This window comes from Hypanus sabinus, chromosome 17 (genome assembly GCF_030144855.1).
Source record: "Hypanus sabinus isolate sHypSab1 chromosome 17, sHypSab1.hap1, whole genome shotgun sequence".
Taxonomy (NCBI): Eukaryota; Metazoa; Chordata; class Chondrichthyes; order Myliobatiformes; family Dasyatidae; genus Hypanus; species Hypanus sabinus.
In genome coordinates, this window is record NC_082722.1 from 39,416,474 (window position 1) to 39,441,517 (window position 25,044).

The window sequence follows — 25,044 nt, forward strand, 5'->3', positions numbered from 1 at the left end:
CATGGCCAAATCAAAGAGAAAGGGACTTAAGGGGCATCCCTGGCGGGTGCCACGTTTGAGATAAAATACTTGGGATTTCTGAAAATTGGTTAAAACAGAGGCAGTAGGACACAGGTACAGCAATTGGATCCAAGAGATGAAACTTTGGCCAAGGTCAAATTTTTCTAAAACTACAAAAATGTAGTTCCACTCTATACGATCAAATGCTTTCTCCGCATCGAGGGAAATAACACATTCAGGAATCCCAGTTGGAGGTGAGTATAAGATATTAAATAAACGCCGAATGTTAAAAAAAAAGGGAAACGATTTTTAATAAAGCCTGTTTGGTTTTCTTCTTCTTCTATAGTTTGTTCAGCTTATACAAGAATAAATACAATTAGAGGCATTGGAAAGATTTGTGGAACATAATAAGAAACAATGAATAACCACCAACAGTTTATGAAAGAGATCATAAACTCATTTTAGTAATGTTCTTGTAGATGGTTTCTAAAGATTCTGTCAATGCAGTAAGATTCTTAATAAAGAGTTATGTAACCTCACTGATAAGTAGAAATATTCAATGTGCATTAAAAAGTTTCCTGTATTCATTAAAAATATTTGTGATACAAGAGAATGTAATAAATAAGTCAGGTTGAGGGACTGAGTAAAAGAATAAGGTTTAAAAAAGCTAAAAGTTGGAAAAGAATGTTTGGAGGTCCTAAATTTTAGAAAAGAGACAATCTACAGATGCTGTCTATATGGACTTCCAAGTATGTCAAAGAAAAAAATGGGACCATAATTAATGAAGACACATACTCTTAAGACACTGGTTAATATTTGTTCGAGTGATTCATTTTGTAACTAGCAGAATGTGACAAGTGCTGTTCTTAAGGGAACACCAAATTAAACAAATGAATAGAGAGCAATATAGAGTTCAACAGAAAATACTAAATTAAGCACAACAAGCTGCATTGATGGATATTCAAAGCTGCAACAACAGGATAATGACAAATTAAATGAGTTGGCAAAATACTGTTAGATGGAACTCAATGCAAGGAATATTCAAGGTTATCCACTGGCAATCCAAAAAAGAAAATATGTTTTTAATTTGGAATTAAAAGCTTGAGCACAAATAGATCCAAGTTTCTAGGCACAAAAACAATATAACTTGCATACTGCCTAAACAAATGATTCAAAACTTCCATAGAGCCAGCATCTGTAAGTGCTCACTTATCTGTGATTTAACAATCTCATATTCAGCAAGATTACTCAAACATTATTTCCTGCTTGAACCCTTTTTAAACCACATTTAGCAGAAGGAGAATACATACATATGCCGCGTAATATTAGCATTTAATATGGAGTATCCCAATAATGACAGATCACTTGAAGAAACAGGAATGCAGAGAAGGAAAAGGCAGTTAGAGAAGTTGAAAGTTAAGAAAGCAAATGAGAAGATCTACAGCAAGTCAAAAGTGCAGTTTTTTTTACCTGTAGAAAACTAACAGCCATTAGGAACAGACTGTAGGAACCAATCCCGCCTGTGAACACCTCATTTAGATCTCTCTGTAGCAAGAATTGCTTCAGCACCAGAACAAGATATGGCAGCACTGGAAACTTCTACAAATAAATCAGAGGTTTATTCGAATCAACTGGAAAATTTCATCTGATCAAAATGATGATCACCCTTTACAGAGTACTTTAAGAAATCTGAAATAAAACAAAGAATACAGAAAGAAACATTGTCCAGCCTTCTGATGAAATGGTCAATGTCAAAGTTTTACTCCAAAAGAATCTATTATAATTTTCTTTTCCATTCTTCCAGTGCTCATTTAATTTTGCCTCATAATCATTTATCTAATTAAATTACCACAAATAAACAAACAAATAATAACTCACATATACAAATTAAACCATTCATGAGCCCTGAGTGATGACAGTAATTTCAGTAGTCTTACAGCCTGTGGAAAGAAGCTCTTTCCCTTCCTAAACACTTCTGTCCTAATGTTACAGTACCTCCCCATAAATGGTAGGTGTCAAAGAGATTGTTGGATGGATGGGAGGGATCATAGACAATGCTAAGGGCCCTGCACATGCAGGGATTTGTGGATGCATCTCCAGACTGCATTTTTCCTTTAGTGTACTTCATTTAGATTCTTTCCAATAAATATGCAGCCTGTAATTACTCCAAATGAATTAGATCATTCATATTTTACCAATCTTGAAATTGCTTTCAATTTTAAACCCATTTTGCACTTCCCCTGATCTTCCTCAATATTACATGAAACCCTCAATTTGGAATCATTCACCAAATCCAATACAGTTATAATCCCAACTACCAATCATTTATGCAAGTACAAGAAAGCAATGTCCTCAACACTATGAAAACAACTTCTATGAAAACATTTCCCACCTTTTGATTGAGTAAAGGAAATAATTATAAGGGCTGAATAATTACGACGTGTTATGGCAGCAACATGAATAACAATCTATGTACAAAGTACACATAGTTTGTTATCCATCCCCAGGCTCATGACCCCACTATACAGTACCGTCTCCTTTTCCCTCTCTCACCTTATCTCTTTGTCTGCCCATCATCTCACTCTGGTGTTCCTCCCACCTTCTCTTTCTTCCATGGCCTTCTGTCTTCTAGCAGACTCCCCCTTCTCCAGCCCTGTATCCTTTTCACCAATCAATTCACAGCTCTTTACTTCACTTCTCCCCCACCTCCTCATTTCACCTATCACCTTGTGTTTCTCCCTCCCCTCCCCAGACCTTTTAACTCTACTCATCTTTTTTTTCCTCCAGTCCTGCTGAGTTCCTCCAGCATTTTGTGTGTGCTGCTTGGATTTCCAACATCCGCAAATTTTTTTGTTTGTGGTTCAGTACCCAAAGGCTTTTTCAAACTCCAATGGTTTTACTACAGTTCTTGTCTACCTTTGTTTCTTCTTTCAAAAAATTCAATATGGTTTGTCAAATAACTTTTTGAAATCTAACCTTACCTCAAACTTTACTTAATAGATGCTTTCAGAATTCAGATTAAAGTTAGAAATTAAAATTTAATTTCAATAGTACAGATGTCATTTTGTATAACTCTTATTTATGTCTAACAAGAGCAAATCTGCAGATGCTGGAAATCCAAGCAACACACACAAAATGCTACAGCAACTCAGCAAGCCAGGCAGCATCTACGGGAAAGAGTACAGTCGATGTTTCAGGCCTAGTACTTTTATAGTAAACAGCTAATATGTGCTGAAGGCAGCTACCATCAAAGCATCCCTTTATTGGGATAGGTTTAAAAAGGTGCAATAAGTAATATTTATTGAACTATATCTCGAAAAAAAAGTTGTATAGTCCTGGAACTTGATGCGTTAAGACACTGGCTATTCTTCCAAGTTTCTTTTCCTTCTGTTTGCCCTTTAAACCCATCTGCATTTTGCTTCGTGCACATTTTGTGAATAAATATACATTTCAATTTTCTAAAACAAAACCTCCTGCAATTCTCTGGGGATATTTAATCCAATTAGTTGAAGAACATAACTAACATTTTTCCAACTGAAATACACAAATCCCCTAACAAGAACATCACAATATAATACATCAGGTTAGTGGAAACTTCTGACAAGCCCAAAGAAAGCCTGATGAAAGCTGTGCATGATGTAAACAGGGAAGAGAAAATTCAAGTAAATACTTTCAATACAAGTCTGAAGACAAAAATGACACTCAATTTAAATTAATACAAAACTGCTTTAGTTTACTGCCTTTTTCTTATTGGAAGAAACACAAAAAACACAGAAATCCTGAAGCACAATACTGGCCCTTCAGCCCACAAAGTTGTGCCGAACATGCCCCTATCCTAGAAATTACTCGGCTTACCCATAGCCCTCTATTTTTCTAAGCTCATGCACCTATCCAAAAGTCTCTTGAAAGACCCAATATATAAGCAATAAATGATTTGATTCCATCAGCTGGTGGGGACAGATACAAACTGAAATGACAAATTGAGGAATTAATGCTTTAATGTGAGAGATTAACAAACTGATGGCTCACCTCCCCTAGTTTTAGTACAAGAAACTATGATCGTTTCAGACACTGGAAGAATCTACTGTTGTACCCTACGATTTGTCTATAAATCTATAGCAATAAAATGTAGGCTTTCATACCTTGATAAATTCACGGATAAGCTGAGCAGCTTTCACTCCATTTTGTACATTGAAGCTGATGTCTACTTTTACTTCAGTGTAAGAATCCATGAGTTTAATAATAGGCACCTACAAGTTACACCAAAAGTTACAAATTTGTTTACTCAACAAATCTTTAAATAGTGGATTACATTTCTGAAGAACATAATTTGTTTCTTTCCAAAGGTCCTGTAAGATTGACATGCTGCTCACTTAAATCAAAATACAGAGCACAACATCACAAAGTTGTAATCAAAAAATGTATAATCACTCTCCATCCCCAAATTAATTAACATTCAAGGTAAAGATATCCAAATTTTAGACATCAGCCACTCCACAAATTCCAGCCAACACTTGAGTGGTCCAAATTGCTCATTAATGCTTACTTATTAGCTTTAGTTAGAATATTGTGATTAATAAAGTTGAGAATAGGGCCTGCATGGGTTAAAATTAGCAGAGTACCTCGCTGTTAATCTTGCACAACAGTGTCAATTTAACCATCACCACTTTAGAATCAGTCATGTATTTCACAAGTAACAAGGAGGAATTCATGAATGACATGTAAAACAAGATCCCATGAAACAAGGATCCACATAATATTGAAAAATATCATACCCACCACGAGGTAAAATCTAGCAGGATTGCTTTTTCAGCTAAAACGATGGACTTGTACAATTAGTTTCTGTAAGCTGGCTGGAGTTTGCAACTTTTAAAAATATTGTATATTATTTTATATGATAATTCTTTTTGTTTACTTGCTATTAATAAGCAGTGACATTTTATTGTGGGTGCTGCTGTTGCTCAGGAAGGACAGAAGGATAAAGAGGAGAAGCTGAAACTCAATCATCCAAGGAATGGCAGCATGCAAGTCTCCAAGACAGTATATAATGCAATACCTTTATGCAAGATGTGATTTGTCCAACAGTGACTATAGGAAGAGCCACATTTTTAAATATGTTTGAGGAACAAAGAACAAGGTGACTTTGAATTCAAATAAGATTACTGCTGACCTCAGCAGCAACAAGGAAGGGATCTTTTGGCCATCTGGCCTAATTTCATCACCGCAGGATAGTATATACAGTGCCTTGTAAAAGTATTCATCCCCCAACCCTTTGTTCACATACCACTTACTGTTGAGGCTAAAAATTTCCACTTTAGTCTCATCTGACCACAAGACCATCTTCCACTTCTTTACAGTATCTTCTAAGTGATGCTTTGCAAAGTCTTTACAGGTAAGAATGTGCTTTTTTTGAAAAAAAGTGGCGTGTGTGGTGTAAATCTAAAACTGTATCAACAAGGTAACACCATTCCTACAACAAAGTATGGCAGAATTAGCATCATGCTCTGGAGATGCTTTTCAGTGGCAGGGACTGGAAATCTGGTGAGGATTGATGGGAAAATGGAATGCTGCTAAATACAGAGAGATCGCAGATAAAAACCTGCTAGCCTCTGCCAGAAAGTTTAGACTGGGAAGGAAGTTCCTCTTCCAACCCAAAGCACACCAACAGAGAAACCACAGAGTGGCTTCAGATGAAGAAAATTGATATCCTTGTGTAGCCCAGACAGAGCCCTAACCTTAATCCGATCTAACATCTCAGTCAAGACCTTAAGATTGCGGTCCGCAGCCACTCCCCAACTAACCTGACACAGCTTGAGCAATTTTACAAGGAGGAATGGTCAAATCCTGCTCTATCACATTGGTCAAAGCTAAAAGAAACTTATCAAAAAGACTAGTTGCTGCAATAGCTGCAAGAGGTGGTTCAACTAATTACTGAGCAAAGGGGGATGAATACTTTTGAACTGCTAACATTTCAGTTTTTGCATTTTTTTTTTATTTTACTTACTTTATAATTTTCCCTGTTTTTTGGGCTCTATTGTGATTCATAAATAAAAATTCTCAGATAAATTGATCAAAATCCCTCATTGTAATATTCATTTATGTGAACAAAGGTTTGAGGACTGAATATATTTACAAGGCACTGTATGGCAAAAGTACAAGATCATGAGAGTTAGGCAACGAGGTATTCACCGAAGTAAATCTGTACTTTTATTTTCAGAAGAATGATGAAAACAGCCAAAATGAAGCTGCCTTCAAATTCACAGCAATGATGGGGTTTCCTTGAATACAGAGTGTAATTGATCACATTCATTTGCTAACAGGGATCCTCAGAAACAATCAGGAATATTCAGTAACAACTATTCACTCAATTAATATGCAACACAAATCAGATTAGAATAAAAAGATCATGCATGTCCATGCAAGGCAGTTCTAATGATACATACATTTTATGGCAATCAAACACTTCCCCTGCCTTTCTCACCGGTCAGAAATACTTGAAACATTTGAGAACAAGAATGACGAATTAATACCTGTGATATTCTTTTGCAATTCCACAATACCTGAAGAGTTCTTTACAATATGGTCCTTTGATAGTTTTCTACAGTATAGTGGTTTGTTGCGTTCTGTATATGGCTGATATCCAGTGAAAATGGCAATTGGGAAAAGCACAGGAGCAACACATCAGTTAGATGGAGACAAAGGAAAAGCAGAAAAGTCGGGATACCTTGCAGCCATTCATGCACTGGATAAATTAAATGGTTCAGGTGAACTGTTCAGCTCCCTGCCCCAAACACTCAAACCAACATCTTCTGTACTTAGCAGTCTTTGTAACCTGTATGGTGCATTATAATCTTTCACACCTTAGTTCAATCATTTGCTGACACTCAAACCTTCTGATAAACATGCCACTGACCAATCTGTCAAAAAGTAATACTTCAAAACATTAATCAAGGGTCAACTTGCACTATCTTATAGAAAGAAGAATGTCATACTTTCTATTTCCATTAGGTACTCCTCTGGTGGGGCTGCAGTTGAGCTGTTTTTGCTGATGATGTCAATCCCTTAAGCTGCTTGTGGACAAAGAACTCTAGCTTTCAAAGGCTACAGATTGTAGTTCCTAATTGTAGTCTAACCCTTCTCTTCTGAAGCACTATGAAAGTACTGGTTGAGTGGAACCGAGTGAGCTGATGTGCCACAGCCTGAAAGAAACATACTCACCTGCTCTGTAGCACTGTCAGCATTATCCTGGTGCTTCAGGAAGAATGGAATGCACGAAATGAGTGGTACCTGGCAGAGCTTCTACCATCTGGAGCATCAGTATTCCATGGTTAAACAGAATGTGCCCATTGTCTACATGGGAGCCTCCGAAATGTCCACCAAAGCAGCATGATAGAGGCTTTGATGGTCCAGTTACAGTAATCTGGAAAGGCCATATGCTCCAACAGAGATTGCGAAATTGAAGTGTGATACAACAGAACCTGAGACACAATTAACGTAGACTCCACGTTCTGATGAAGCGTTCAAATACACACAATCACTGGTGTCCCATTAGAGTTTTTCTTTTAGTGACAGGAGTCCGAAGATTTACAATCATGACTCATTCAGCAACGCTGACTCCCTCACAGGTCCCTCCTATCAGCATCTACTACCACTGCCTTTTTAAACCCAACTGGTGCAAGTACTCCTAATACTAGCTACCTCACATATGGTACAAATCTTGTGCTGGTGTTTGGCAGGGATGAACATTTCACTACATTTCCCCAGGGAAGTTGGCATTCTCTGGCAAGTCTTCTTCCAAGTGTCCCCTGAGTAGATTTTTACTGCTAGAAAGAACGAGAGTTAAGATGGCACAGAGACTTGACAAGAAATTTTTGACCAAACAGTACTAGCTGATGAGATTGATTGAAATATATCGTGATACATGTAATTAGCAGTCACTCTGCTCAGAGGGAATGCCAGCCATCTTCACTGCTGTTTTATCTTGATACCTCTTGGTCTATGGTACATTGTGCTTCTTGTTTAAGTGGGTGTGAAGTTGTGTGATCTCTCTTGTTTCACTCTTTGGTATTGGGCAATTCGATTATTGGAATCTTTTAATATTTTAAAATCCTTTGAGTGAAACTCAACCTTAAAAGACTAAATTAATGACACAAACAGATAAGCAGATTTGGTTAATAGCCACGGAGGTATGGTTATACGATGGTACACAAAACTGAGAAATGAATATTCCAGAATACTTCACATTTCAACATGACTAAGGTGGTAGAAAAATGGGTAGTCTTGTGGAAAAGCAAAAATGATCAGGATAGCAGTGAGGAATGAGCAGGAAGTAGAACTTAACAAGAGCTAAACATGAGAACAAAAGAAACATTGATAAAAGCCCCAGGCAGATTATTATATAATAAAGAAGAACCAGTAGTAAAGGTACGAAGAATGAGGTAGCCAAAATAGATCGAGGTTGGCTTAAAAGAATGACTAGAAATATGTTTGAAAATTACAATATGTAACTGATGTAATTTTCATTGTGAAATAAAAGCTCTACAAAATAGTACATCATCTGTTTCCTCCCATGCATTAATTTGCCAGATCTGCATATAATAGCAACATGGTAGTTATTTTCAACTGATAAATTTTTCCTGAACAGAGGGATTGATTTTTTTTTAAAAAGAGTAACCATATTAATGGATGTGGAGTCGTAAGTAGGCCAAACCAGGTCAGGGCAACAAACTTTTGCTGAATTATGTTAGAGACGAGATTTTTTTAAAAATAAGAATCATCAAGGTTTAAAAAAAAAAGAAAATTTAATTAATTATTTCAATTTAAATTCTGCTTTGCTTTTGTGTCATCTGAAATCTTTACCTGTGATACAGCAGTCTGATAAATAGCCCTATAACTTAAAAGTACAGCTTATAAAGGCTGCTAAAATGAATGGTGAAAAAATTTATTGGAATGAAGTATACTAGTTTCTACAAATTCCTACTTGGCCTATGATTTCAAGAGGTGGCTGTAGAGACGATGCATACTTTAACAAGGATCTTTCAGTCTTCACTGGATTGTGAAATGGCCTTGGTGGACTGAATGGCATCCAATCGAACCTCACTCTTCAATAAAGGACAGAAAGGTGCAAGAGAGAACCGCAAACCCGTTTCAAGATAAATGATATGACTCAGTTGAGAGGAAAAAACTCCTCAAAACATCTTTGAAATTCTTTACTCTCAGAAGGCAACAGATTTTCATAGTGAAGACAACAATCAATAATTTTTGATAAAAGGAAATCAAAAGAAAATGGCTGGAAAAATTGAATGAAATTCAAGTACAACAATGATGTTTGTCAACTGTAGAGCATGCTTAAAGGGCTACAACCACATTTGTCTTCTTTTCACATATATTCTGATGTACTGAAGTCATTGATTTTTAAGTGGGGAAATATAAACAGATAAAAGGAATAATGAAGAGAGTTGCTGATATTGCAAAAGATATGAGATGGGGAATGCACCTGCTTCTGGAAGCAATGAAGGCAGCAAGCAAATGTTGAGTTTCAGCATGAAATTTAGAATTGGAAACAAGAATGAGAAAGGTAATTTATGCCAGTGATTGGCATTAATGGATGTAGTAAACCACATGACATCTGGATAAACAGACTGGGATCACATGCAATGAAAGAGAAAGGGATAGCTGGACTCACCATTGCTGCTCTATGTGATCAGAATCGTGTCCTGTTCTACATCAAGCCTTTATTCCTGGATTGACATTCCTGCAACTCTTCATCTGAAACCTTAAAACCTCAGTAAAGCTGTTTGATATCCTCTTGCAACCTTGTTTGAAAAGCACTTGCCAAATGTCCTGACCTCTATCAACAATATAGCTAGACACCTGAAAATTGGATGCAGCCTTCCCCCTTATTCTAGTTATGTCCAGTGGCTTGAAGTAGCAAGGTCAGAAACAAAAAAATGTGTTTAAATTCAGTGAACCTCATCTCTTTGCATTAAGTCTACCTGCTGTAAAGGCAATACCTCATTGTGTGAAAAATGTTGGTAGACAGCTAACTCTTAGCTCAGTTCCACTAGTCTTGTTCTAATGATTTCATTCAGGTGCGTAGCCTGCTTTAAAACTCAGCACATCTGTTAATACCAACATCCTTTTTAATTAATGTAAAACTGAACTGGTTCCTAAGCAACAAATACTGTGTCTTGTTATTCTGCAGCTTTTTTAAACAAGCACAAAAGCAAAAGTTTCAATTTTAAAAATCTTTCAGGCACTTACAGTTGCTTTGTCCAATACTTTCACAGAACTCTCATCAGCTACATGGTGTTTCCTCAGCGCTTCCTCCAAAGTCCACAATGGTAGAGTCTCCCATTTCCCAAATACTACTAAGTCAATATCACTGAGGAGTAAAGAATGATGAATATTAGTAAATCATTAATCCTATTAAATATTTATATCTGTTGGAAAATTGTTCTCTACAATTGTTATGTATACATTTGAAGAAAATGCAAAATGAAGGCTTTTCAAGTACAGTGGATTCCGGTTAATTAGGCCATCAGTTATTCGGGGCAGCCACTTATTTGGGACAACTCTTAAAGAACAAAACCTAATTCAGAAAATAGCTGGGATTCCCTGTGTTTATTTGGGACACTATACCACTTAACTGGGAAAGGAGACTGCTGCATAACATTTTCTAACTATGCATGTTGTATGGCTGTTAAACACTACACCGTACTCAGGGGGAACGGTTTTTAAATAGCGTCAGTTGCTTTTCTTTGTTCAAGTAGCAGCGATTTTTGTCACTGCTAATTGGCAAAGAAATAAACAGCAAAACATTTCAGAACTATTTTGCTCATTGCAATTTCAAGCATTCAGACTTGGAAACGCAACAGCTGGGAGTGAAAATGAAATGATCAGTACTTTAACAAGTTAGGAAGGAAGAATTTGAAAGTAATGACAACCATCTTGATTTTACTTTTGGTCCCCACTGGACACTCAGCCCTCACTATGGCTTCAAGTAGCTGATTGCATGCAACAGCGGCCACACCCAGGTACATCACTTTGACAGGTAGACCATAACTGTGACATCTATTCATCCTAATGGACCCGGACATCTGAGGTTGAGAGAATGGAACTGCCCCAGTGCAATGGACTTCCCACTTTAAAAATTCTCCCATGTAAGTTTCCAGTCATCGCTGGATATGATGGGCAACCACCAGTAGTATTAGTTATGTTCTAATTTGTTCTGTATTTTATTTCAATACACGTGTTACTCAGTTCAATGCTTTGTCTTTTTCTATACCTTTTAAACTATCTCCATGAAACTTCAGCTAATTAGTGCAGCCATTTAATTGGGCTAAAATGTACTGGTTTCAATGTAACCCAATTAACTGAAATTGGTTTAGAAACAAATAAGAAGAAACACTGTTCGATACTGAATTAGCCCAAAGATCCTCAAATTAAAATGACACCTGCAAGCATCAAACCTTGTAGAATTGTCTATACAGGAAGTACACACAAATTTCATCATGTAGCAAAAACCAAACAACATTTGTTCGTTATTTCAATCTTAAGATTCACCCAAATCAATACAATTGAATATTTTTATATGAACATGCAAATGTTGAAAATAATTTTACTTGCTTCTTGAATTTTGCCTGAATGGCAACTTTAAACAGATCAATAGATACATTATCTGAATTAAAGACTGCAGATGCTTTCAAACTTGCTGAATATTTCCAACATCTTCTGCCTTGCATCCAATTCCAGCATCCACAAAAAAAAATTGTCATGTGAAATAAGGTGAAGGAACTAGCATAATTTCTTAAAGATTTTCATTAAATAATGATTTATTGACTTCAAAACAGAAGTAGTGTTTTTTAATACAAGTGGCCCCCGTTTTTCGAACGTTCGCTTTGCAACAGCTTGCTGGAACGAAAGACCTACAGCAGTACCTATTTTTGCTAACCGAGGATTTTTGCATTTATGAAAAGACGCCCACTTTATACGTGTGTTTACTCCAAGAAAGACTACAATGACCACAAAGCCTTGTGCGGGCAGTTGTTTGAGCATGCGTGTACGCACGTATGTATGTGCCGATTTTTTTTCTCCAGATCGATTTTGGCTCACTGTCTTCGAGTTTGATAAGTGAAACTACACCGTACATACAATATTTCTACTTTATATAGGGTGCATATTTATCACGTCATTCCTGCTTTTACTGTACAGGTTTCCCCCGCAATCCGAAGGTAGAGCGTTCCTATGAAACAGTTGTAATCCGAAATGTCGTAAAGCGAAGAAGCAATTACCATTAATTTATATGGGAAAATTTTTTGAGCATTCCCAGACCCAAAAAAAATAACCTACCAAATCAAAGCAAATAACACATAAAGCCTAAATTAACACTAACGTATAGTAAAAGGAGGAATTATATGATAAATTTACACCCTATATAAAGTATATCGGCATGTACATGCATGTGCAAACAACTGCCTGCACAAGGCTTCATGGTCATTGTAGTCTTTCTCCGGGTAAACACACGTATAAAGCAGGCATCTTTTTTTCATAAAAGCGAAAATACTCTTTGGTTAGCGAAAACAGGTACTAATGCAAGTCCTTCTTAACAGCGAACTGTCGTAAAGCGAACGTTCGAAAAGTGGGGGCCACCTGTATGTTAGTGTTATTTTAGGTTTTATGTGCTATTTGTTTTGATTTGGTAGGTTATTTTTTGGGTCTGGGAACGCTCAAAAATTTTCCCCATATAAATTAATGGTAATTGCTTCTTTGCTTTACGACATTTCAGCTTACAAATGGTTTCATAGGAACGCTCTACCTTTGGATAGCAGGGGAACCTGTATTTTAAAACCCAACTAACTAGTCACTCTCGGGGGGGGGGGGGGGGGGGGGGGGGGGGGAGGGGATTTCACTGAGACCTGCTTAATATCAAAAGGCCTAGATAGAGTGGTCATGGAGAGGATGTTTCCAATAGTCTAGGACCAGAAGGCACACCCTCAGATTAGAATGATGTTCCTTTATAATGGATATGAGAAAGAATATCTTTACCCAGAAGCTAATGAATCTCTGGAAGTCATTGGGAATACTTAAAGTGGAGGTTAATAGGTTCTTGATTAATAAGAGTTCCAAAGGTTATAGGGAAAAGACATGAGAACAGGGTTGAGAGGGAAAAATAAATTGGCCATGATGAAGTGGGCTGATTCGATGATTCGATGGGCTGAATGGCCTAATTTGCTCTTATGGTATACAGCCTTATGCACTGGACTAGACTGTTGTTGATTGACTCAATAGGAGCCTGAAGATTCCTCAGTGCCAAATTAACAGTTGCTCCCTTAGTACACATTCTAGTATCAGCCCGCTCCCTTTAACACCATCCTAATGTCAATGAAAAGGCCATCGCTTTGCTGGCTCTGCTATGCTGATTACAGGACAATGTCAGTTGAAATGACCATTGTCACCATTTTGTCTCCTAAGCTTTCCCTAGTAGCTTGTCTTTGTAATTAATTATATGTAAAGGAATACATAGAAAATAGGCATGCAACATAGGACTTCCTGTAACAGAAGACTAAGCTGCCCTACAAGTTAAAGAACTCAGCTCTTCAAAAGGATATTGCCATGTCACCTGTCTGTACACAACTTACTGCGATGAAAGCAATTCTTACTTAAAATTCATAACACTTGTCTGTCCTACATAGCCACTGAGAATCTTACATATCAGCTAAGCACATATTTAGTAATTGGTTGGTTAAATTTGTAGGCCCTTATCACCATAAAGGTCAAGCTACTATTTACCTTTATGAATTTCTGATTTTCACATCTGGAGTGCAACAGACTATACATGCCCCTAAAGTCAACACACTCAGCAGTCTCATTCTTGGCAAAGTGGGAGGATTCATGCATTAGTCAGAGATTCGCAAGTACAAGCCATTCACCAGACAAGTCAGCATAATATCTAGACAATTAACGCATGACTGCAAGCGCTGCAATGTCAGACTGTCTTTCAGACAATGCTCTAAACTGACACTCCAGTATTGTAACACACAACCCAACTGTCACTAATGCCTTAACTCCCTCTGCCCACATTTATAAAAATCATCGCCAAATGGGTCTATATTTCGTGACAACACAGGGATATAAGCAAGCTATTGTTCAAATTAAAAATAAGCCTAATTTCTTTAAGGTTAATGGTCATTCATTTTACTGACTTGACTGATTCTTCTTGCTGCACACTGAAGACCAAAAGGCTGACTGCTTAAAAAGAAACTTACATGGAGCCTTGCTGACGAACATCAACTCCGATTCCCAAATAATCCTTCAAGCCTCTCCAGTCACCCATGTACCACTAATATTTTTATATCAGCCCTGTAGATAATTCAAACAGAAAGGAAGATGCACTAATTTAGTTCTTCCTCCCTGCCATCCATGTCATAAATTTTTCCAAGTTTCCCGTCATAGTAAGTATTACAAAATAATCCTGATCTTTGTCTCATGCAGATTGTGGAAAGATATCCAGAAACTTTGATAAAATATTTAACTCACAACAACAATCTGCAGAATGTTAATGGTGAAGGATGTGGTTATCCCTAAATGTCAAGGCTAGGTGGTTAGGTGTTCTCTTTAGAGATGTACAATACTTGAAAATTTTGTAAGATTTACTTGTCATTTCCTGCCTGAATGATGGAATATCTTAATTCATGTAGTTGTGGATTGCCTCATCGTATGCAGACAAACAAAATTAATCCTTTATAAACCAAACATCTTTTTCTCTAACCTTAAGATTACAGGAAGGTGACTGACAACAAAACAGCTGAATATACTTGGATCCATGACACTGCAATGCAAAACTGTTGTTATAATATCCTTAGGCTGAGACAATTAACCTCCATCAACCATAATCATAATCCACAGCACTGGATACGATTCCCATTTACTTTTATTAAGCAATCTTGATCATACATTGACAAGGACTATCATTTTGTCCTCAGCTTTGAAATTCAACTCTGGATGTCCAGCATCATGAAGTGCTTTGACAGTCAAACTCATTATCGAAGTACATAAATGTTACCATACACTACCTTAGCATTCACTTTCTTGCAAGCATTTATAGGAATATAAAGAAATACAACAGAACTTACGAAAACCTGTACATAAACACAGACTTACACACAACCAATGTGAAAAATAAGAAAAGGTGCAAGAAAATGTGCCTCTAAAAAATAATTTGAAATATGGAGAACATGAGCTGTAGAGTCCTTGAAAGCAGGTCTGCAGGTTGCAGTGAGTTAAGTTACCACGTCATTTCAGGAGCCTGAAGAGTAGAGGATATTAACTGTCCCTGAATGTGGTGGTGGCGGCTGATTATGGCGCTCATCAACTCTAGCCCTGCAGATAACCACACCCAACACTGAAAAAGGTCCACAGATGTAGGTCTCTAGCCCTACACTCATCTCTGGAGAATCTGAAAAGTAAAGATAACTACATTATACTACAGTATATTGGTAAAAGCTCAGCCTTCAAGTTCTATAATTCCAAGCAAATTAATCTCCAAACTCCTAGACCTGGGACTCAACACTTGATTCCCTGACTAACAGGCTGCTCTTAGTAAAGGGTAGACAACAACACCTCCACCATGATTATCCTCAACACTGGTGCTCCACGAGGCTGTGCCTCAGCCAACTCTACTCCTTATGCAGTCATGATTATGTGGACAGATTCTGTACCAATTCCATCTACAATTTGCAGATCACACTAAATCTCAAATAAGGATGATAGCAGAGGCAGGAGATTGAGAGCCTAGTAACATGGTTTCAAGTCAAGTCGTCACTTTTATCGTCATTTCAACCATAACTGCTGGTACAATACATAGTAAAAATGAGACAACGTTTCTCAGGACCATGGTGTTACATGACACAGTACAAAAACTTGACTGAACTACGTAAAAAAAAAAGAGAAAGCTACACTAGACTACAGACCTACACTGGACTGCATAAGGTGCACAAAAACAGTGCAGGCATTACAATAAATAATAAACAGGACAATAGGGCAAGGTGTCAGTCCAGGCTTCAGCTATTGAGGAGTCTGATAGCTTGGGGGAAGAAACTGGTACTTAGTCTGGCCGTTGAGAGCCCAAATGCTTCGGAGCTTTTTCCCAGACAGCAGGAGGGAGAACAGATCGTATGAGGGGTGCATGGGGTCCTTCATAATGCTGTTTCCATTGCGGATGCAGCATGTAGTGTAAATGTCCGTGATGGCGGAAAGAGAGACCCCGATGTTCTTCTCAGCTGACCTCACTATCCACTGCAGGGTCTTGCGATCCGAGATGGTGCAATTTCCGAACCAGGCAGTGATGCAGCTGCTCAGGATGCTCTCAATACAACCCCTGTAGAATGTGATGAGGATGGGGGGGAGATGGACTTTCCTCAGCCTTCACAAAAAGTAGAGATGCTGCTGGGCTTTCTTTGCTATGGAGCTGGTGTGGAGAGACCAGGTGAGATTCTCCGTCAGGTGAACACCAAGATATCTGGTGCTCTTTATGATCTCTACAGAGGAGCCGTCGATGTTCAGCGGGGAGTGGTCGCTCTGTGCCCTCCTGAAGTCAACAATCATCTCTTTTGTTTTGTTCACATTAAGAGACAGGTTGTTTGCTCTGCACCAGTCTGTTAACCGCTGCATCTCCTCTCTGTAAGCTGACTCATCGTTCTTGCTGATGAGACCCACCACGGTCATGTCATCGGCAAACTTGATGATATGGTTCGAGCTGTGTGTTACAGCACAGTCATGGGTCAGCAGAGTGAACAGCAGTGGACTGAGCACGCAGCCCTGGGGAGCCCCCATGCTCAGTGTGATGGTGTTGGAGATGCTGCCTCTGATCTGGACTGACTGAGGTCTCCCAGTCCGGAAGTCAAGGATCCAGTTGCAGAGGGAGGTGTTCAGGCCCAGTAGGCTCAGCTTTCCAATCAGTTTCTGAGGGATGATTGTGTTGAATGCTGAACTGAAGTCTATGAACAGCATCTGAATGTATGTGTCTTTTTTGTCCAGGTGGGTTAGGGCCAGGTGAAGGGTGGTGGCAATGGCGTCATCTGTTGAGCAGTTGGGACGGTACACAAACTGCAGGGAGTCTAGTGAGGGGGGCAGCAGGGTCTTGATATGCCTCATGATGAGCTTCTCGAAACACTTCATGATGATGGATGTAAGTGCAACGGGACGGTAGTCATTTAGGCAGGACACTGAAGACTTCTTCGGCACGGGGACAATAGTGGCGGCCTTGAAGCACGTTGGAACGGTGGCGCTGCTCAGGGAGATGTTGAAGATGTCAGTGAGAACATCTGCTAGCCAGTCTGCACATCCTCTGAGCACTCTATCAGGGACGTTGTCTGGTCCAGCAGCCTTCTGTGGGTTGACCCTGAACAGGGTTCTTCTCGCGTCGGCCACAGGGAGACACAGCACCTGGTCATTTGTAGGAGGGGTGGACTTCCTCGCTGCCACGTCATTTTCTGCCTCAAACTGGGCGTAGAAGTTATTCAGCGCATCTGGGAGGGAAGCATCACCTGCACAGTCAGGTGATGTTGTCCTGTAATTGGTGATGTCCTGGATGCCCTTCCACATGCACCTCATGTCGCTGCTGTCCTGGAAGTGGCTGTGGATTAGCTGGGCGTATGCATGCTTTGCCCCTCTGATGGCTCGAGACAGTTTGGCCCTTGCTGTTGTTAAAGCTGCCTTGTCGCCTGCTCTGAAGGCGGAGTCATGGGACCTCAGCAGCGCACGCACCTCCGCGGTCATCCATAGCTTCCGGTTGGCACGTATAGTGATGGCCTTGGACAGAGTAACATCATCAATGCACTTGCTGATGTTGTAGCTGGTCACTGATGCTGTGTACTCATCCAAGTTGGTAGAGTCACCATCGGTTGCAGCCTCCCTGAATATGTGCCAGTCAGTGTGCTCAAAGCAGTCTTGAAGAGCAGAGATGGCTCCTGCTGGCCAGGTTTTCACCTGCTTCTGAATTGTTCTGGAGCGCCTGGTGAGCAGTCTGTATGCTGGGATTAGCATAACAGAGATGTGGTCTGAGTATCCGAGGTGGAGGCGGGGCTCTGCTCGGCACGCGTCGTGAATGTTTGTGTAAACCAGGTCCAATGCGTTCTCCCCCCTCGTTGCAAAGTCCACATACTGATGGAATTTGGGGAGCACTGACTTAAGGTTCGTGTGGTTAAAATCACTGGCGACAATAAACAGTCCATCAGGGTGTGCGTTCTGCAGTTCGCTAATAGCCCTGTAAAGTTCACGGGGCACCTCCTTAGCATTAGCGCTGGGGGGAATGTAGACACCGAATACAAGGACAGAGGTGAATTCCCGTGTCAAATAAAATGCTCTGCATCTAACAGCCACAAACTCCACTAGCGATGAGCAGTGTCTGGAAACCAGGACAGATTTCTTACACCATTCCGTGCTGGTGTAGACACACAAGCCACCACCGCGAGTTTTATTGGAGAGAGCTGCATCTCTGTCCGCACAAAACAAGGCTAGTCCGTCTAGCTGAATGGCAGCATCCAAAATCCCATCAGTGAGCCATGTCTCTGTGAAGACATACGCGGAGCAAACTCTGTACTCCCTCCGAGTATTATGTTGGAGTCGGATATAGTCCATTTTATTGTCCAGGGAGTGGACATTGGAGAGCAGAATGGACAGGAGAGCCGGCCGGGTAGGGTTTGCTTTTTGCCTGGCACATACCCCTGCCCGTTTGCCTCGCTTCTGCTTCCTCGCACATCGCTTTCGACGTCTCCATCTCCGGCTACCAGCATCAGGCGAGTCTGAGGAACGTAGGCCCGTTCCCCTCAGCAAGCCAAGGTCGCGTAATTCAGCCAGCAGATCTTTAGAGGTTTGTTTTTGGGCGATCTCTGAATTGTAGTGGTATCTGGCGATGGTAGACAGCCGCTCTGTTATCCATGTGTCCTAATTGAAAATTGTGTACCAAACTTAAAATAGAAAATTAAATTAAAGTAACTCCAGGTCTGAAAGGCCGCTGCCGCGCCGCCTCATAGGATAACATGACAACAACCTTTCCTTCAATGTCAGAAGCGACAAAAGAGGTAACCATTGACTTAGGAAGGGTGGTAGTGCAAATGCTGTTTGCAAAGGTGCTGAAACTAAGAGGGTTTAAACTTGAAATTCCAAAGACTGAGCATCATCAATAGCCTGTCTTGGTCCAAACACATAGAGGCTAAGGACATGAAAGCACAAGAGCATCTCTACTTCCTCAGGCAGCTAAAGCGATTGGGCATGTCCTATCTGTCCCTCACCCATTACTTAGCATTCTATACAGACACATCATAGCTTGGTAGGGGACATGCCCAAGACCACAAGAATCTACAAAAAATTGTGGACAGCTCAGAATGAAAACTGGTCTTCCCTCCGTCGACTGTCAACACTTCTCACTGCCTCAGTAAAAAATACAGCATTATCAAAGACCACCATCCATCCCAGACTTTCTCTCTTCTCCAAACTTCCCATCAGGCAGAAGATACAAAAAAGCATTGGAAGTATGTACTGCCAGGCTCAAGAACAGCTTCAATCCTACAATTAAAAGACTTCAATGTACAATAAAATAGATTCATTATCTCTCAATCCACCTCGTTGTAGCCTGGCACCTTATCGTCTGCTTTCACTCTTTAATCAGAACACTACTCTACATTGTTTTATCTTTCCCTTGTACTACCTCAATGCAGTCACAATGAAATGACTGTATGATTCTAATATGGCACCACACAACTCAAACTTCAATCTTATTCACTTATATATCTCACCACATACATCCATGCTTTAAACTGCTGTGTGATGCTGATTACCTGTATAAAGTTGGACAAATGCTGAATTCTCAAGGCATGAGGGAGAGATCAAAGAAAGTTAATGAGATAATAATTTCTATAATGCTTTCTTAACTTTCTAGCCAACAGTAAACAGTGGCAATATCAGATTGGGTGTGGTGTTCCATGAACTCACTGCATTCAGGGGCTGATAACTCCTTAGATTTGACAGATAGTGGTAATTTGGGTTGAGTACTGATGGATAGTCCAAACAAGTAGATATAAATTCAGGCAAGTTTAGAAGGCAGAAAGTAGTAAAACAAAGTATACAAGTAGCAAATTTACCCGCAATTACATTAATTGAGAAATTACAAGATATTATAGACACAAGAGGACATCATTCTAACATTTGAAAGAAACTCATCAAATTGACGTCAATGCCAACTCAAAAGCATCAAAATAAATTTAATTTAATTAAATTTGATGCTTCCCAAAATCTGAACTATTATTCTTCGTGTTATAGTTTACTCAATGATCAAGTATTGGTATTGAATGCAAGTTAAGATTAGCTGCAAATTTACCCAAATATTGTTATTAAGACTTGCTAAATGTTACCTTGTTGGCAAGTATAGGCCTGTGCTAAAGCTTCCAAATATCTGCACCTGAAATACAATGAGTTACAATTAACTCAAATACATTAGAAGCATATTTCCAAAAGTAGGATCACCATACAAGCAGTTGTGACAACAGCTTAACATTTACTGCCCACTAGTGGCTACAAAATAGAATAAAACAACACAATAAATCTAAGAAGGCAGTAATTTTGAAGTGGATGCAGGAACTGCATACTGAAGAGCAAAATACAGAGAATATAAACGAGCACAGAAGTGTGAACAAAACATAACCATTCAAGATTTGCCATGAGAAACAAAATATCTTCAGATAAAAAGCAAAGCTGTTAACAATTACTTAGAAATAAATTCCAGATCTTTCTTTGATAGTACATTAAGGGTCCAACAAAACTAATCTTTCTATATACAATTTAATTTAGCAATCCTTAATAGAAGCATCTCTCACCAGTACTTACATCTGCACTAGGCCACAGCTCTTTGATGACATTTTCTATTCTTTCAACCACCTCCATCCGCATTTTTGCTTCTTCGTGTCTTGGTGACATGTAGTTGTAGAAGTCAATAATCTCTTCATGAAGTCTGAAATATTTTTTCAAAATTAGAGATGCAGCAATGAATACATTAATAATATAATCTAGTAACCATGAAGTGTGTTTAGCAATACAAGAACAATATTGACTAATCCTGCCTGTTTGGGCAAAGGGGGTGTTGGAGTTGAAGGCACAGGATTACAATAAGAAAGTAGAAATATATTTATTTGGTCTGAAAGAGAAAGCCAAACTCTTCCCAGTCCTGTTCTATCCTGTTCCCATATCCTCGTATCTAATACCTCCCATACTTCTGGCAGCCAAGTAAATTTCTCTTAAATGTCAAGATTGCCTCTAATCTAACCAACAGTATCAGAATGTCCCATGGCTTTAAAATTCAAAAATATATTTTGTTGTTGCGTCTTTAACATTTTAGTTACACTTTTAAACTTGGACTACAAAACATGTACCAACTTACAAAAACTTCAACCATTCATCATAGCGCAAGACAAATATCAAATCAAAGCTGAGGCTTCTCCTTTACAAAAATCAGCCACAATTTCCTATCAGATTTCATCACACCTAATATTAATCTCCAAATCAGTGTAATCTCTTGCCTCAAATTCTTCATATGGACTAGCAACTAACAATACACAGAAATGATGAGTTATTAAGAGGGTTGCTTTGAAGAATATAAAGTGATAAGATAGTTGTAGAAATGGAATCATGTCATTAGGGTGGGGGGGGGAGGGAACAATCAAAACATTAAGATGAAACGTTTAAATCTGACACATTTCTGTACCAGTATCAATACATATATTCCTGTTCATCCATTTAGAAGAATGCCTGGGGATCTCATTGAAACCTACTGAGTGTTGAAATGACTAGATAAGGTGGATGTTTCCTCTGGTGGGGGTATCCTGTACTAGAGGGTACAGCCTCAGAATTAAGGAGTGACCTTTTAGAACAGAAGTAAGGAGGAATTTTTTTAGCCAAAGAGTGGTGAATCTGTGGAATACTCTGCCACAGAATGCATCGGAGGCCGTCCGTGGGTATATTCAAAGTGGAAGTTGGTAAATTCCTGATTGGTTGAGGCACCGAGAGATATGGTGAGAGGGCAGGTGGATGGGGTTGAATGGGATCCATGGTCAACCATAATGAAATGGCAAGCCAGACTCAATAGGTTGAATGGCCTAATTCTGCTTCTATGTCTTATGATCTTAGACCCCCCCCCCCTTTTTTTTGATTAGGGCACTACACTTGACAACCATTTGCATGGACATAGCATCTTCAACGCAGCAAACCATGTCAACCTGTTTCATGAGTGTGTAATCATGCAAAATTTAACATCAAGCCACAAGAAATACTGAGAAATGAAACAGAACATTAAGAAGCATCTCTGGCACAAGAGGGGCAATGATGGTATACCTATACATTTAAACACTTCCAACATGTTCAAGATTCACACCATGCATTTTCTGACAGAAATTAGTAAAAGGAGTTTGCTTGTCTGCCATTTAACTAAGGATTTATTATGCCTTCATAATTGGCCAAAAATACCCCGGAGAGCATACAAACTCTAAAATTATAGTTCCTGTTGCCGAAAGTTGAAAAATGTAGCAGGCAGTATCTGTGAAGACACTGTCATTGACCTGAAATATTACAAACAACAGAACATCTGCAGATGCTGGAATTCCATGCAACACACACAAAATGCTGGAGGAACTCAGCAGGCCAGGCAGCATCTGTGGAAAAGAGTACTGTCAACATTTCAGACTGAGACCCTTCAGCAGGATTGGAGGAAAAAAAAATTGGATTAGATTTAAAAGGTGCGAGGAGGGGAGGGAGAAATGCAAGGAGAAACTGGGAGGAAGGAGGGGTTAAGTAAAGAGCTAGGAAGTTGATTGGTGAAAGAGATACAGGACTGGAGAAGGGGGAAATCTTATAGGAGAGGACAGAAGGCCATGAAAGAAAGAAAAAGGGGGAGAAGCACCAGAGGGAGGCAAACGGCAGGCAAGGAGATAAACTGAGGGAAGAAAAGGGGATGGGGCTGGTAAGGGGGGGGGGTGGTGTTCAAGAAATCAATGTTCATGCCATCAAGTTGTGGGCTACCCAGACAAAAGTTCAAGGTGTTGCTCCCATTCCCATTCCAACATGCCAGTCCATGGCCTCCTCTACTATCGTGGTAAGGCCACACTCAGGGTGGCCTCTCTCCACTTTCTTACTCTGACTCCTCATCTTTTATTCCAGTCCTAATGAAGGATCTTGGCCCGAAGATTTCCAGCATCTGAAGATTTTCTTTTGTGTGTAGTGTTATACTGTTCACTTTTTGACACAATTCAGTTACAAATGCACCTTACAATTGGTTGAATTTAAATCTTTGTAGTTGTTTGATTTCCAATTCCATGTTATGTTATCAAGGGATCTAAAACAATGAACAAAACATGGAAAAAGTAGCAAATGGTAATGGCAAAGAAGTGGATTTGGGTGATTAGCTTGAATTCAGACAAGATACAGAGTGTGGGCTGACTGCTTCATGCCACAAAATTGCACAGTAAATGAAATCTAAAGCAAAGCTAGATAGCACATGCATGCAATTTTGTTGTTAACAAGGCCTAATCTACCAATATGACATTTCAATTTTCAGTCACCATCCTTACTAGCCAACATTAAAAATATTCCCCAGTAAAAGGTTTTATTTCTTCACGTTATTTTAAACTTTTCCTTTCAGTGACATATACAGATTGATAAATTATAAAATTCTGTACATAATAACAATGTGGGAAGTAGGTAAAATAGCAGCTCCTTATTGTCAACCAAAACTACCTGTTTAGATATGTTCATTCATTAGTTATATATGTAAGTGCTGGGTCTGAGCAATGCAGCACAAGCTGTGAACAATTCTTCATTAAAATCCTCAATGTTCAACATGCAGTCAATGTTAATTGATTTGGAACAGAGGTTGTAAGGTCATCTTTTCAACAAGGAAAACTGATAAAATGTACACTGAAATCTTTAGTGAAAGTGTGTAAAGCATAAATAAAACCAGCAAAGATACTACTAGTTCCGAAGTCCACCAGAAACTGGAAACTCTACAAGTACATCAACAATTAAATCATCAAATGTGGGAATACTCAGATATTCAGCAAATGTGGGAATACTCAGACATTTAGCAGGTCAGGCAGCATCTGTGAAGAGGAAAGAATATTTCAGGTCAATGACCTGTTATAACAATTGGGAAAAGATTTAATGTTTTATGTTGCAAAAAAAAAAACAGGGAGGAATAGCAAAAACAAAGGAAATGCTACAATATGATAATGATAAAGTAAATCACAAATATTTGCTTCTGCTGGGGTGGTGAGGGGCAAGGAGAAAAAAAGGGCATAATAAGGGATAAGAATGAAGACAAAAGAAACCGCAATGCTGACTGTAACAGCTGTAATAGAATGTAAGTTATTAGTAATCTGAAAAGGAGTTCTGAACATTCTGAAAAAGCAAATTCTCTGAAATTGCTGAATTCAACAAAACTATGGTTTGCCTAAATGGAAGACAAGATATTGTTTCCTGAGCTACACTGGAACATTCAGAGGCAAAAGTCAGAAATCAGAGTGAAAGTGAGATCAAGAATTCAAATGAGGCCATTATGTAAAGGCTGAAAAGATGGCACTTCCAGTCCTCAAACCCAAACTCTGGAGATGATACGTAGATGACATTTTTGTTATACTTAAGCCAAATGAGAGAGGATACCTTTAACCAAGTTAACAACATAGTCAGTGTCATCAAGTTTACAATGGAAAGAGAAAGTACAAGTGACTTGCATTCCTGGATATACATGTCACAAGGAGGACAGACAGTGCATTAGAGAAATGTCTACCAGAAGGGTAGTATGAACTACCACAGCAACCACCCAGCCTGCCACAAGAAAAGCTGCATTCGCACCTTACTTAAGAGAGCACAAACACACTACAGCACCATTAAACTTGGGCCGAGGAAAATGAGCACTTATTCAAAGTTCGACAGAACAATGGTTACCCACAGAATTTCATCAGGAGATGCTTACTAAGCAGAAAAATTCATGTAGACCTTACT

General features: G+C 39.1%; 1 protein-coding gene across 1 annotated transcript in view; it reads right to left on the minus strand.

The window, feature by feature from the left end:
• The window catches only part of tent4b (terminal nucleotidyltransferase 4B), a 61,477-nt gene that overhangs the window by 22,592 nt on the left and 13,841 nt on the right, over positions 1-25,044 (minus strand). The window contains exons 2-6 of the mRNA XM_059992891.1: positions 20,884-21,007; positions 20,412-20,458; positions 10,264-10,384; positions 4,143-4,250; positions 1,471-1,599 (exon numbers count right to left, since the gene is read on the minus strand). Of these exons, the coding sequence (XP_059848874.1) occupies positions 1,471-1,599; positions 4,143-4,250; positions 10,264-10,384; positions 20,412-20,458; positions 20,884-21,007 (529 nt within the window). The remainder of the gene's footprint in view (positions 1-1,470; positions 1,600-4,142; positions 4,251-10,263; positions 10,385-20,411; positions 20,459-20,883; positions 21,008-25,044) is intronic.